This window comes from Photinus pyralis, unplaced genomic scaffold, assembly GCF_008802855.1.
Source record: "Photinus pyralis isolate 1611_PpyrPB1 unplaced genomic scaffold, Ppyr1.3 Ppyr1.4_LG8, whole genome shotgun sequence".
Lineage (NCBI taxonomy): Eukaryota > Metazoa > Arthropoda > Insecta > Coleoptera > Lampyridae > Photinus > Photinus pyralis.
The window spans coordinates 18,144,794-18,159,121 of record NW_022170819.1 but is presented as its reverse complement, the minus strand read 5'-3'; the positions used below and the strand labels follow the sequence as shown (position 1 = coordinate 18,159,121).

Below are 14,328 nucleotides of genomic sequence, written 5' to 3'. Positions count from 1 at the left end.
GTACACCCAAAAGCCATTCTACATGTCTATAGACATACAGTGGCCTCTTCGCTTATTCGCTCAATGTGCCTTTTCCAGATCAGGCGGAAGTCTATATGATGAGTGACCAGAGGCGGATTTAGCAATTTGCCGCCTATGGGCCAGGCCTGATTTGCCGCCGTAGCAAGTACCAAGGGGTGGGGAGAAGGGGGGGGGTGAAAAGGTAGACCCCTTTGGGTATAGTAACAAACGAAGGAAATATAATGTATAATGTATTAACATACATAAAACATGAAACAATGTCTTTCTTTACATTTTACAATAGCTTCCTTCTGGATTGGCTTTTGGCAAAAGTGTTTATTATGTCGTCAAAGTCCAATTTCTTCGTCAGATCAGATTCTATTGTTAAGACCGCCTGCCAATTCAGACGATTGTTGCTCATGTTTGAACGAAGGTAGCTTTTCAATCGTTTCATCACAGAAAACGACTTTTCGGCCGAACAATTAGATACTGCCATGGTTAAGATAATTTCTAAGCAGATATCCACATACGGGTAGAGTTCTCTCAGACCGCGATCATTAATCATTTTATGAAGATCGGCGAATGTTTTGCGGTGCTCGTCATCTACAACAGGGCGACCACAATTTCCTTGTTTATCTCCGTCACCGATAACAATAGGTCAAGTGCTTAAGATAAAAGCGCAACAGTCAACAGGAATATTCATCGATAGAATGGAACCGATTGTCTTAGTGCACGGTGGTGCAGGTGACATCCCAGCGTCCAGGGTGCCATTAAAACTATCGGGATGTAAGAAGGCGGTTAACGACGGTTACAAGGTACTCGCGGCGCATGGCTCCGCACTGGACGCCGTGGAAGCTGCCGTTCGCGTTATGGAAGATGATCCAGCTTTTAACGCCGGTAATAGAACCTACAATGATTGATCACGCCCCATTTACAAATTTTTCAGGCTATGGATCTGTGCTAAACCTTGACGGGGAAGTCGAAATGGACGCGAGTGTAATGGTAGGTGATAGACTCGAAGCAGGCGCCGTTACCATAGTTAAAGACGTTGCGCATCCCATCAGCCTGGCGAGACTAATTATGGAGAAGAGCCCTCACGTTTTGTTGGGGGCGGATGGAGCCAAACGTTTTGCCATTAATCATGGCGTACAAATATTGCCACCCGGGTCTTTGGTTACCGAGCAGGCGAAAGAGGCTTTAGCGTACTTTAAAAAGCATGGAGGGGACTTCACAGAAATTGGATGTGATAGGAAGGTATGTACCACTCAATTCCCCACACTGATCTAAACCTAGAGCCTTGCAGAAAGGGGAAGTGGGAACGGTGGGAGCCGTCGCGATCGATTCTAATGGATTACTGGCGGTTGCTACATCAACTGGAGGTATTTCGGGAAAATTACCGGGGCGGTGCAGCGATACTTCTCAAATTGGTGGCGGTTCGTATGCAGACAATTGCTATGGTGCCGTATCGACCACAGGTAGTATTTTTTGTGAGGCGCTTAATCTACTTGTTAAGTAGGGTATGGGGAGGCAATACTTCGATTTTGTTTGGCTCATGCTGTCGTTAAGGAAATTGCGAGTGGAAAAACGGCTCAGAGAGCTACTGAAGATGCCGTAGAAGCGATGACGAAACAGTTTAATAAAACTGCAGGTAAGGGCCTTTTTATTGGAGTTGCATTATCTCTGATCATTTTTGTTATTTTGCTTAAGTTGGGAGATTCTAAGTCGATATCTGTTACCTCGAATTCTCGTACATAATTTGAGACAGAACACACATTTCGCTATAGAAAGCTCTTGATGAGACTCGGCTGGTTTTTAACTTTTTCGGAGAACTTGCGATATCGTAATGTAACGGTAGCATGGTAGGAGTCATTTGTTTCTTTCTGTGATTTGGTAAACTTCCTGGGACGTTAATTTGCTTATTGGAAAAGAGAAGAATTTTGTTTGGGTTGGAATTTTCTGAAACGTTAATTTTTATTAGAGTTAGTTTTTAGTGACGTAACGGAAGCAGACCCCAAAACAGAAGACAAAATATTTTTTGCGGAAGCGGACGCAGAAACGGAGGCGGAAGTATAAATACTAAAATAAAAACTAGAATAATTGTTGCGGCGAAGTAAAGAAACGAAAGTAGACAAAGACAAATAAATCGCGCACGTCTGACGATTGGCACGAATGACAAACGCCGCCGTCCCGTTCGCCCAATCAGAGCGCTCCTTGTCCTGTTTGGTATACTTTGGTTTTCAAATTTGCGGAAGCGGAAGCAGAGGTCTGTTGCATCAGTACTAGTTTTAACCTTAAAGGAGAGGTATACTGGGTGTCAACGAATCTATTAGACAAGGCATAATTTCTGGAGTAGGTAGTAGGTGTATCAAAATGAGATTTGGTACAGGTAAATGGTACATGAAGAGTTTTCGCATATTTTTCTTTTTCCGCTCACTTCCGGTTTCATCGGAAATGGTACAGGTTTTGAGTTTTTAAGTGGAGCTCCCTGTGCATATTTTTACACAGAGCTGGGCAGAATACTTTCAAAAAGTACATATTTGAATACCTACTAAATAGTAAATACACAAATCAAAGGTATTTGAATACTAAATACTTTTACGTCCAGCACACGCGAATACTAGATACAGATACATTGAAAAGTATTCAAATACTTAAAAAAATAAGTATTCAAAAACTTTAGAATACACTGCCTTTTTTTGAGGCCCGCAAAAAAAATTGTCTCAGATCGACCCAGAAAAAAATTTTTCTTATAGAATGTGGCCTGTAGAATCCATTATTTCAAACAGTTCCAAGATTGGGCTACTAGTTCAAAAGTTACAGCCGTTTGCATTTTTTTTAGAAATTGGTTTCTAGTCTATAACTTTTGATTGAAAAATATAATCGAAAAAGTACGAATTGTTTTGGATTCTACGCACCAAAATTAATAAGAAAAAGTGTTTTCCCGAGAAATTTTGGTGCAATCGATTTTTGGTAAAAAAGGAAGGTTATACACTGCCTTTTTTTGAGCCCCGAAAAAAAAATTGTCTCAGATCGACTCGGAAAAAAAATTTTCTTATAGAATGTGGCCTGTAGAATCCATAATTTCAAACAGTTCCAAGATTGGGCTACTAGTTCAAAAGTTACAGCCGTTTGAATTTTTTTTCGAAATTGGTTTCTAGTCTATAACTTTTGATTGAGAAGTCTAATCGAAAAAGTACGAATTGTTTTGGATTCTACGCAACAAAATTAATAAGAAAAAGTGTTTTCCCGAGAAATTTTGGTGCAGTCGATTTTTGGTAAAAAAGGAAGGTTAAGTATTCAAATACTATGCGAAGTATTCGAATACTTTACGAAGTATCCAAATACTTTGCGAAGTATTCGAATACTAAATATTTGTGAAAGTATTTGAGTTACAAAAACAAATACTGCTTCCATAAAAGTATTTAATTACAAAGTATTTGAATATTAAAGGATTTGAATACTAAAAAGTATTTACAAAATCGAATACTGCCCAGCTGTGTTTTTACATTCGTAAAAAAATCCGTTTTTCGGAAACTGCTTGCAGGGAGTAAGTTTTCTTGGAGGTGAAATTTCTCAGGGTATTCTGGAATTGAGTACAAAGTAGTATGAGTTTATACAGGTTTTTCTTATGGATGAAAACTCAGGGGCGAGTTTTTCTTTTGGAGAAGTTCATAATTGAGAAAACTAAGTAGTGGGTGAGGGAGGATTTGCATAGCCTATGGCACCTGATCCACATCTGATAGCACATGTACCCCAAAAGTAATTGATGAGTTAAGACCCATTTGTTTCAGGTGCAATTACAATTTCCAATTCTGGCAGCATTGGTATCCATTTCAGCAGTAAACGAATGGCATGGGCATATCGTCTCAAAAATGAAGTACATTTTGGTATAGAACGTGAACAGCACGAAATAGAAAAATTACAAAATTAAAGATTTATTAATATCATGTAAATCTATTTCTATGAAAATTACATGTACCTATAGGCTAATTATAAAACTTCATTTTCTACACTATTACTACCAGGTGCTGTGTCTCCAAAGCAGTGCTTTGCTTTGGGATCTTTGTAAGAATTTTCGTGCTGCACACTTTGCGAATTTGTACGACATGTTGCTAGGCACAATTCAAAGTGATCCGATACAGATGCAAGTAGCATACTATTGTGTTCCGCGGCCTTTTTAAGAACGTTTTCCAACATTTCCTTCTAAAAGCACTAAATTCGGTACAATAATTTCTTCGAAGTACTGACCTTATTTGGATGCAAACAACACGATATACAATTTTCGTAAATTTCGCAGCAATTATTTGGTTTGCAGGTATCACATAAGTATTGGACGGTTGTCGAAAGTAGCTCGTTACAACAACCGTTGGGAAGAAGATTGGCTCTTAGGCAGACGAATCCTCTATCATCGACTATAAACGTTCTTCCCTGCACCGAATTCTGGCAAGTAAAATCGTCAGCGCTTGAATTGTGTACTTGTAACGATCGCCAAATGAAAGGTTTCGTTCGTTTAATTTGAGGTACATCGTTATTTAAATAATCACTCTGAAAACACTAAACGTTCACCTATAAACGACAATTAACGAATTTACCTTGTGTACGAAGCTAATGATGCAGTAGAAGAGGGACAATGTAAATATTATTCCGAGGACAATTCTTCGCCTTATAAATCTAATAAGTGCGGCGTACCACATCTTCTTGGTAACACAAAGATCGCCATTATTTCAACAAATTTATTTTGTTTATACCGAATATTAGAACCAAAGTGCACATTTTTTTATAATTATTAAAAAGTTATTGCAAAAATAAGATAAACAAATAACACATGAGATTGTGATTATCAGTCATACCAACACATTTGCCAATCAAACCAAGAAAAATTACTAATTGTAGTACAGGGTGATTGAGAGGAGTTTAACTAACTTTAATCATAGTTTCAAATCCATGACAAAAATTGTCATAAAATGCACATTTGACCACTATTCAAACCATTCATACTTTGAGCACAGTGTCCCACTTCTTGAAAATGACGTAGTGATTAACCATATTTTAAATTTTAACGTGCACATTATATGTAGTGCCGGAGATCATGACGATTTCCAATGAAATTCTCTTCTATTTATGTTAATTCTTGGTACTTACATTTGATGTTTCAGATGCTCCCAAACAATAGTGGGATTTTTCGCTATTCCAAATCGGGACGTCTAAGGGACCATTCCATTATGGCAGTGTCTTAGTTCGTTACCATATCAGTGAAAACTGAACGGGAATGATCCTGAAAGCTCAATAAACCCGGTATAAGCCTTGAGGACTCGTTGGAGATCCGAAAAATATTGAGGCTGGAGAGATAATTGAGCGATAGTCTCGGCAATGGACAAAACATTACTGTGATATTTCCGTTTAAAGTTTAAAATGGTACAATACTGCGGAGGCTACGCTCACTTCTTTTGGGAAAATCTAAATGCAGCTTTACATATGGGTGTAGCTACATATTATACATTAAAATGGGCAAGGGTCGCAACACGACATGTGGCATATCTTGTATGAGATGAGGTAAGGCATGCTATATTTCAATAATTAGTTCCAAGTTGCTAGAGAAATTACACAGTTCAAAGAAGAGACTTGCATGCAACTTTTATAGAAACGAGGCAATATTTCATGCATGATTCGAGCAATTCTACCGATAAATCTAGTTGTTTTGTTTTGTCGCCAACCTAGCAATGCTTATTGCATGCAATGATTGGACTGCAAGTTATTGTTTAATTCTGATTGTACTGTGTACATACTCCATTAGAATTTAATTCAATTGTAAACCCGGCTTTAGATCAAACGTGGAATTTTCCTTTAAACATGGCGCATTTCCGTTGTGTGTCTCTTTTTATCACACATAATTGTATGCATTGCTTCTTGTTTTGCAAGTTTCGCTCGCTTTATTTGACGGCTGACGCTTGTTGTGGTTATTAATCATTTCCGCTTTTTGAGGGCAAAGGCTTCACCAAGCGGCGTCATTTCTAGGAAGCTCCTAGAAAGTGTTTTTGTGTCGTTTGTAATACAAGAAAAAGTGTTATTTTGTAAAATGTCGTACAATACACGCAGAGGAGCATTCCGTAAGTTCGACTGGAAAATTGTGTGCAATCTTACATACTCTCTTTGAAGGTGGAGCAAACCAAGGACAAGCACTCCGAAGGCCTCCACCCCAACAACAGCAGCATAATTTTCAGGTATAAAACGACCACGATTTGCATTAATTTCAATTGCCCTCCTTGGGGGTTTTTAATTTGCTACGCCCTGCGCATCATATTCACTCGAGCGATTGGCGGGCATTCCAAATTCTAACATTTTTTTTTGTTTTCAAAAGGCAAGCCCTGGTATAACGGACCTGAACTATGCAGGGCCTGGGTAGTGGTGCTGCTATAGGTACCATTTATCGCTTAGCCTTATTTACGTAAAGGCTCAGCAAATTATCAATTGCGTCGCCTCGAATTCGATTCAATGACGAAATCCGCTTCGAGACGAACAATTTGTTCTCTGAGTTTTCCTTATATTTGGCTAAACGTAAGCCATATCTTGATTGTTAAAAATTTGCGCTGTCGTGTAAAGGTCGAGGGTCTTGTGCAAGTTTCGAACAATTGAGATAGTGTCGTACCCGTTAACGTCTCATGTTAAGGGTAACACCTATATCGGTCACACGGCCGTTAAGGTTAGCTTGTATAGTTAATGCTGACTAGTTGCCACAGACGATGCAAGAGCGAGGCCGCGGAGATGGACCCGCACCAAGACAGCCGGCGCCGCAGGTATTTATTATTCTTGCGTTAATTTTAACAGTTGTGTCCACATGGAGTCAGCAGTGTCGCTCCTCAATGAGTGATGCACGCGTTACACCTGTGGGAGATTAGTTTGGCAAGCGTTACGTTAGTTAATGACTGTTTTAGTCTTTTCTTTCGAAAACTTGCCTGCAAGTCTCTTGAGAGTTAACTTGCTTTATTACGGAGCATGTTTTTAGTTTAGAGGCGTACATTTATTACTGTAGTTTATACAATGTGGTTATATGGTAAATCGGGGATACTTCGATTAGTACGGCAAAGTGATTAATTTCCTAAGTCGATCGCTATTTGCTTATTTGAAAAACTAAAAAATAATAAATATAAATGTTTTAGAGAGCTGAAAGGTAGTTTTGAAAATTTGTTTTTTTTTTCAAGTCTTTAAAATCAGGGAATTATGACGATTTTTTGGAAAAACAAAAGAATGCTGATAACTTCAAACTGGGGCACCAAAACAAAAATTGGAACTAAGAAAAGTTGTTTGTTTTAATGAGTTCTAACTGCCATTTTCGGGTATAATGGCTTAGTATTAACACCCTGTATAAAGGGTATTAATTAATGTCATGCAGATATTTCAGGAGTTATTGGCACTCGCCAAAATAAAAAAATTTTGTGCAGCTTGGCTTTCTTTCCGCCTTATTTTGGATAGTGGTAGAACGATACCGATATTGATATCGGTATATCGGCAATTGTTGCCGATTATCGGTATCGTATCGGCAAGGTAATTGCGCCGATATATCGGCAAACAATTTTTTTAGCTGTTTTAACTTCAGTGCATAAATGAAATACTTTATTAAAGAAAATAAAATGTTTTATTCTAAAGTTAACATTTTTACTAAAAAAGTTTAAAAAAACAACAAAAAATATACCTAATATAGCAGGTTCTAAATACAGTATATACTTAATACTTAAAATTTAACTTTTTGATATAGATGACGCAATGCCAAACGTTTCCTTGCAACTGCAACCGGGAACCGTGGTAATCTTTTACGATACTATCGGGTAATATCGGTACCGTATCGGCAATCACTGACAAAATTGCAACGGAATAATTATAATTATTCGGTGACTTCCCCGGTTTTTGCTTGACCGTGTCTAAATAGTAACGCCATGCCTATTGTTGCCCATGATACGTCCATGTAAAATATCGGTATCGGCCGATATATCGTATCGGCAAAAAAAAGTGATATCGTTCTATCACTAATTTTGGAGTTACACAAACCCTTTAAGTTTGGTCAAAATTGGTTCATAATTACGAAAGTTAGAGTGTTTCTTGAAAGTGAAAATGAGAACGCTTCCACTTGAAATTACTTGACATTTTGAGGTGAACAAATTTTCTTTGACATTGGTTTTGAGTGCGATCGCCATCTTGAATTTTTTTAAATGGTAACATGGTTCATCTGATACGTCATTATAAAGTTTATATTGGACTATTTTTGTGAAATATGGTCCATTTGACAGAGTTTTTTCTTCATTATTTTCAAATTTAACATCACTTATGATTGAGGTAGTAAGAAAGAGAAAAAAAATAAGGTTTCTAATGACGTATCACATGGCCTTTGTTACCATTTAAAAAAATTCAAGATGGCCGTGTTTACCATGTATACAGGGTGGCCAACTAAGAATGCGAGGTACTGTATCTGAAAATCTATCCATCGTAGAGGCTTGCGGTAAAAAAATTTATTACTAAAACGGCCACGAGAAAAACCTGGAAAATATTTTTAAGTTTCTGAAATGACCGCTAGGGGGCGTAACTGCAATCTGGAATCTAAAAAAGTGATGTTTCTGTGAATTCCGCTATATTAACCTAACAAAAAAATGTCCGGTCTTTGAAGTTGACGATAATCTGAACAATTTTTGTTTGACAATTTTTCCTGTATCTCTAAAAATGAAGTGGTGGGGGGTATTCAAAGGTTTCCGTAAAGAACACCCTGTATCTTCGAAACGGCTGAGCCGATTTAAACAAACTCGGGTTAGTTCAAAAGAGCTATTCTTCAGCTACAAATATTATACTATTTGAAGTTTTGTTAGTTTCACATATCACCGCTTGAGCGCTTTGTTCGACATTCCGACAGAAATGGTTAATTTTCTTAAAAAAATTAAATGCATTGGTTCGAATTTTTTTTCATGAAAAAGTAGCTAAATGATGCCTAAATAAACTCGCGAAAACAGCATCTCGATATCTTGAGATATATATATTTTTTATATCGTGATGGCCAGCATTTCGAGCATTTACGGCGGCATTAAAAGCTTCCTTTTTTAAATCGATCCACCTTAGGGCCACAAATTATATAATAAAAATAATTCCATAAAAATTATCTTAAAAAAATAAAATTTTGATGGTATAAAATTTTCTTTGGCCTAAATTTTAGGTTAGGAACAAGATATCGAGATGCGGTTTTCGCGAGCTTGTTTACGGAAACCATTGAATATCCCCCACCACTTCATTTTTAGAGATACAGAAAAAATTGTCAAACAAAAAAGGTTCAGATTATTGTCGTCTTCAAAGACCGGGTATTTTTTTGTTAGGTTAATATAGCGGAATTCACAGAAAAATCGCTTTTTTAGATTTCAGATTGCAGTTACGCTCTCTAGCGGCCATTTCAGAAACTTAAAAATATTTTCCAGGTTTTTCTCGTGGCCATTTTAGTAATAAATTTTTTTACCGCAAGCCTCTACGACGGACAGGTTTCCAGATACAGTACCTCGCATTCTTATTTGGCCACCCTGTACATTGGAAGGCCGAGTATTAATGTTGCCCCAACTTACGATAGGACTATTTAATAATTCTTTCTTGTATCGAAACGGTTAAGGCATTCCTACAACTGAATTGTGTTCCGTTTTAATTTAGCAAATGCAACAGCAACACTTGAGACAACAAGCCGAGAAGTATTTACAAAACCAAAAACCACCCCAACAACAAGGAAATCAGCTGATTATCAAACAAGAACCCGCGGAACAACCTAAACCTCTAATGGCTACAAAAACAATTCCGCCACCGGCACCTATTATAAGCGAAACAAATGCACCTCAGGCGACAAATGGGGGTGATATTCCTCCACTAATTCAGGAAGAGGGGCAGCCTAAGGAGAAACCAGCATGGGCTAAAGGTATTTATGAAGCCCTGTTTACGGTTCACAAATTAATATAATTAAACAGCTGGAAAATCTGCAATTTACAGTTGTCAGCAATCGTTTGTAGTATTATAATTATAACTGGTGATTTATAATTCCAAAAAATCAATTTTTCACATCTCAATAAAAAGTGCAGCGGTTTTTTTTTTAAACTCCGCGCAACAGGGTTGGCAAAACGAAAAACCCATTTAAAAAACCCACCCAACGACCTATACAAAAACCCATACAAAAGCCCTAAGAATTTGAGACACAAAATGAGACAAAATCGAGATAATTTTTATATAGTATTTAATAACAAAATATAATGTAGTTTACTTGGAAACAGAAAGGTACTGATAGATCAGTCTTTATATTCTTATTCCTAGTTTCAAAAAAAATTACATTAAAATATAAAATACGAAACGGTTTATTCATTAGAAACAAAATAAAATAAAAATAATAATTAAAAACCTAAAACAACTTTTTCTCTTTTTTAAAGTGGCTCATTATTATTATTTTTACAAGCTTTTCTACTTTATCGGGCAGTCTAAGTTCAAAATTAATGTTATTTTTCTATAATTTGAGGTTAGAGTTCCGGAAATTCGACAAATACCCAAAAATTACCCAAATACCCAAGAAAAACACAAATACCCAAAACCACACCTAAAGCATACAAAAACCCAGATTTTTGCCAACTGTCCGCGCATTGCCGCCAATTAATTTGCGAGCTGTAAAGAGGGTTTGAGCAATTTCACTTGCAACAAAAATGATGACAAATCACTGCGCAAATCTGAAGTCTGGTCGCGCTCCAGTTCATTTGTTGAGCGCGCCTCGACGATGTTCAAACATTCTAGTGCTGCCTGATACGTAAATTTTAGCTTGAAAATTAAGAGCAAAGATTGGGAATTAAACGGTTTTTTTTTTGTGCAGGCGGCGGTAAAATAAACAAGAAGGAACTTCGACGCCGTCGCAATTTGCGTTTGCGCAAAATGCTACAGCCGAAAAACGCGCTTATGGTCCTGAATGAGTTGGTCGGCAGTACGGTATATGATGTGGTGGAGGCTCCCGATCTGTTCAGTGGTGCGGTGTTCAGATGCACCGTAAAGGTGGACGGTATCGATCACGTCGGTCTTGGTAAGATTGATGCGTTAGTTGTGTGCTGTGATTGTAATTATTATCGCCAGGCAAAAGTAAACCGAGTGCCAAAAATGCAGCCGCCGAAACTGCGTTAAAGTATTTGGTTCTTAGTAAAGTGAATAAGGCGCCGGTTGCGGATACCCCACCAGCCCCTGTTCCAGAAACCAGCGAAACCGAGATAAAGATGGAGATTGATGAAAATTCTGAAGAACTGTCGTGGTCCCATGTGGCATGCTACGCTTTACACAAGCTGCTGTCTAGTTGGGATGAAGGTGTCGGTGTCAATCTGGCTGAAAAGGTAATCTTGTCTATACTGTATTCATTTTAAGAAGGTAGCGGTAAAAAACATAGGGAAGATTTGACCTTCAGTGTGATTGGTTAAAACACAAGTCAGTATTACGCTGAAACATAAAACGAGTGGCGAATTTTGCAAGCTGGTAGTTTCTGTTGGCATCTAAACTATTGAAGTGTCATTAACTGTTAATATCAAAGATTGATTTGTGTTTGCAGTGCTAGATATTTCTACTTTACAATAAATTGGTTGCCGTTTTATATTTTTCCTGTGTGTGCTTATCTTCAAACCCAGCGCCATCTACTATCTTCTTATAATGAATGAAGTATAGTCTTATTACATTTCTGACTACTAAACATTATGCGCATGTTAAAACTGTTGTGCAAAAGACAAAACACAAATTGTTCTAAATCTGACAGGTACAGTGCACAAGTACTTCCCATGGCAATAAACCCCCACTCAATAGTGTCTCGTATCTTTGACAGGTTTCACAAGCCGGCAATAATTCTTTTACCGGCAACGATTCCACAGACTCTCGTAAGGGCAAAGCAATCGAGAAGAAGCCGGCTAAAAAGCTGCCCGAGAACGCGCACGAGATGAATCCAGTAATGCTCTTGAACCAGATGGTGCCTCACGCGGTGTACGAGGAGGTCTCTAAGGAGGGAAATCCTCCAAACGTCAACTTTAACGTCAAGTGCACCATCGGAAACGACGTATTCTACGGTACGGCGACCACGAAGAAGGGAGCCCGGAAGATCTGCGCCTTTGCGGCCTGTCGGCAAGTGCTGGGCATTCAGTATGCACCCGCTTTTCTTCAGGAACATAATTTTTCTGAGGACGCCGTTCAGGTTGTTTTAGGTCCTTCGACGCAAGCTGCATAAGAGTATTTTAATAGCATGAAAATACGTTACTTTGTAGGTATCGCAACGTATAATGTGATTATTTTTTTTAACGATTACTTTAGTAGGAAATACATAATAAGTTGTAGCAATTAGTAATTATAGACTGTTCATTGTAATAATACCTAATGTATTGTTGATGTGAGTTAATAAATTTTCAAAAATAATTCAGACATCCATCTGCTCCTTGTATGTAACTAATTAATTAATACTTCTAGATTACTTGTTTCGGATGATGAAATGTCACAGAAGAAAATGACATGCCAATTTAAATCGGGATTTGGGGTATTTACGTTCATGGAGGAAATGTTTTACCTTTTATATTTATTATTGTTTGATTTAAATTTTATTTGTTGACATTTGACACTTCAGTTCGGTTTTTTGTTATTAATCTTCGCTCTTAATGCAAAAAATCTGTTCCTTTGAGAACAAAATTGTCGTTTGTTTATATTTGACCATTATTTGCATTCCTACTCTCCACAATTCTTAAACTTAATTCTATATTTTGAGCAGGAACGAGATAATAGGGGTTCCTTATTACCATTAGGCTGTGTTCGAGAGGTAAGAATAGTTTCAATTGCTTCTGACTACTTCTACTAATTGTGATCATTTACAGCGCATTGCGGCAGGATTAAATTTAAACATTTCGACGGTTAGCAGAATTTCTCAAGCTGTTAAACAAAGCTTTGATAACGCCACCAAAGAAACGTTGCCGAAATAAGAAACTTACAGACACACATTCATTGAGTAGCACGTCTATCCGTGGTGTAATATGACATGTTGCAAATAAGATTGAAATTGTGGTAATGTATTTGTTTTAACAAGTTACATTGGCATCTATCCATGCTTATCTTAAAGCGAGAATGTTTTGACGGTGGCAAAACATCCTTGCTCCAAGGAATGGGTTGAACCACACCGTAGCCTGATGTCACATTACCCGAAAACGATACTATTCTTGTGATGATGATTCACTTTACAATAAATAAATCGCAATTACAAGAACTGGGTATTAAAACTTATTTTCTTTAATGTTAACAAGATACATAAGCATGGTAGTCGGGAAAGTATCTTCCACCTTATTACCATCAATAAAATGTCTTGGGTTTTTGTCTTTGTTGAACTTCCCTATTCTTAAATTCCACGACGCCAAGAGTGCCATATGCTCGTATAAAATCAGTCAATCAAGCATTAACTTTATATTTATTAAACTAAAATAAATTAATACATATACATGTATTAAATTTTGCGCCAAAAACTAGATGTTACTACGATGTGTTAGTTGACAAACATTACACTGATGTTGCATTGCACAATTATCGGTATGCCTTAAAAATGTTTGGCAATATCGTTTATTGTTGACGTCATCAAATCAGTGACTTGCAACGCTTTTTATAGCAAAAACCTATAACCATGAATTGAAAATTTCCAATATACGGTGACAAAGAATAACAAATGCTAGTTGTGTTGTTATAAACACCTGGCAAACAATAAAAAGGTGGGCAGTTGGAAATTCAAACTAAAATGAAATGTCTGTAAAGTCTTGAGTGTTTTTTATACAATTAAATTGATTGATTTTGGTTTACTTATTTATTGCGGTATTCTTGTGATAATATAAAAATCAATTAACCGCTTAGTATTACAACCTGAGTATAATTGAGTTTGGACTTTTGTCCGCTAACCCGCCTTACGCCGGCCGCTTTATATTATACTGTATTCATTTTAATAAGGTAGCGGTAGAAAGCATAGGGAAACTTTGACTTTCAGTGTGATTGGTTAAAACACGAGTCAGTATTACGCTGAAACATAAAACGAGTAGCGAATTTTGCAAGCTGGTCGTTTCTGTTGCCAACTAAACTGTTGAGTGTCCATTAGCTGTTAATATCAGATATTTATTTCTGTTTGGAGTGCTGGATATTTGTACTTTACAATAATTTGGGGGCTGTTTTATATCTTTCCTGTGTGTGCTTATCTTCAAACACAGCGCCATCTACTACCTTCTTATAATGAATGCAGTATAGTTCCATGTTACTTTTGGCGCTTGCCCGAATTGAGACGTCTAAAGTAAT

The 14,328-nt window shown here is 37.3% G+C and overlaps 3 protein-coding genes across 9 annotated transcripts; 2 read left to right on the top strand and 1 right to left on the bottom strand.

The window, feature by feature from the left end:
* Positions 1 to 658: 658 nt before the first annotated feature.
* Positions 659 to 3,947, top strand: LOC116177859 (probable isoaspartyl peptidase/L-asparaginase GA20639). Of its 4 annotated transcripts, none has more exons than XR_004146768.1 (6): positions 659 to 897; positions 947 to 1,254; positions 1,304 to 1,475; positions 1,517 to 1,648; positions 1,708 to 1,945; positions 1,992 to 2,623. XR_004146768.1 is itself a non-coding variant. In XM_031497010.1 (5 exons), exons 1-5 carry the CDS (start codon positions 711 to 713, stop codon positions 3,929 to 3,931), a joined length of 939 nt encoding a protein of 312 aa, XP_031352870.1. In that variant the 5' UTR covers positions 659 to 710; the 3' UTR covers positions 3,932 to 3,947. The 4 variants fall into 4 exon arrangements, 2 of the variants coding, with proteins under 2 accessions (XP_031352870.1, XP_031352871.1); XR_004146767.1 differs by having other exon boundaries at positions 1,985 to 2,012; XM_031497010.1 differs by lacking the exons at positions 1,708 to 1,945; positions 1,992 to 2,623 and adding an exon at positions 3,792 to 3,947.
* Positions 3,920 to 4,854, bottom strand: LOC116177860 (UPF0454 protein C12orf49 homolog). Its single transcript, XM_031497012.1, has 3 exons — positions 4,593 to 4,854; positions 4,249 to 4,545; positions 3,920 to 4,203 (listed from the first exon to the last, which is right to left on the bottom strand). The coding sequence occupies exons 1-3, from the start codon at positions 4,692 to 4,694 to the stop codon at positions 3,991 to 3,993; spliced, it is 612 nt and encodes a 203-aa protein (XP_031352872.1). The 5' UTR covers positions 4,695 to 4,854; the 3' UTR covers positions 3,920 to 3,990.
* A 1,092-nt stretch (positions 4,855 to 5,946) lies between these two features.
* Positions 5,947 to 12,435, top strand: LOC116177858 (double-stranded RNA-specific editase Adar-like). Of its 4 annotated transcripts, none has more exons than XM_031497006.1 (7): positions 5,947 to 6,107; positions 6,157 to 6,221; positions 6,738 to 6,794; positions 9,673 to 9,931; positions 10,865 to 11,068; positions 11,119 to 11,369; positions 11,849 to 12,435. In XM_031497006.1, the coding sequence occupies exons 1-7, from the start codon at positions 6,077 to 6,079 to the stop codon at positions 12,242 to 12,244; spliced, it is 1,263 nt and encodes a 420-aa protein (XP_031352866.1). In that variant the 5' UTR covers positions 5,947 to 6,076; the 3' UTR covers positions 12,245 to 12,435. The 4 variants fall into 4 exon arrangements, with proteins under 4 accessions (XP_031352866.1, XP_031352865.1, XP_031352868.1 ...); XM_031497005.1 differs by having other exon boundaries at positions 6,729 to 6,794; XM_031497009.1 differs by having other exon boundaries at positions 6,017 to 6,107; positions 6,359 to 6,794.
* The last annotated feature ends 1,893 nt before the right edge of the window (positions 12,436 to 14,328 follow it).

What these genes read in the sequence shown, in the direction of transcription:
- LOC116177859 (XM_031497010.1), top strand. Translation starts at nt 711, where the DNA reads ATGGAACCGATTGTCTTAGTGCACGGTGGTGCAGGTGACATCCCAGCG. An exon ending in TGGTGCCGTATCGACCACAG is followed by an intron (nt 1,476 to 1,516) that starts GTAGTATTTTTT and finishes CTTGTTAAGTAG; the next exon opens with GGTATGGGGAGGCAATACTT. An exon ending in ACAGTTTAATAAAACTGCAG is followed by an intron (nt 1,649 to 3,791) that starts GTAAGGGCCTTT and finishes CATTTGTTTCAG; the next exon opens with GTGCAATTACAATTTCCAAT.
- LOC116177860 (XM_031497012.1), bottom strand. Translation starts at nt 4,694, where the DNA reads ATGTGGTACGCCGCACTTATTAGATTTATAAGGCGAAGAATTGTCCTC. An exon ending in TCATTAGCTTCGTACACAAG is followed by an intron (nt 4,546 to 4,592) that starts GTAAATTCGTTA and finishes TAGTGTTTTCAG; the next exon opens with AGTGATTATTTAAATAACGA. An exon ending in GTTGTTTGCATCCAAATAAG is followed by an intron (nt 4,204 to 4,248) that starts GTCAGTACTTCG and finishes TAGTGCTTTTAG; the next exon opens with AAGGAAATGTTGGAAAACGT.
- LOC116177858 (XM_031497005.1), top strand. Translation starts at nt 6,077, where the DNA reads ATGTCGTACAATACACGCAGAGGAGCATTCC. An exon ending in TATCGATCACGTCGGTCTTG is followed by an intron (nt 11,069 to 11,118) that starts GTAAGATTGATG and finishes TATTATCGCCAG; the next exon opens with GCAAAAGTAAACCGAGTGCC. An exon ending in GTGTCAATCTGGCTGAAAAG is followed by an intron (nt 11,370 to 11,848) that starts GTAATCTTGTCT and finishes TATCTTTGACAG; the next exon opens with GTTTCACAAGCCGGCAATAA.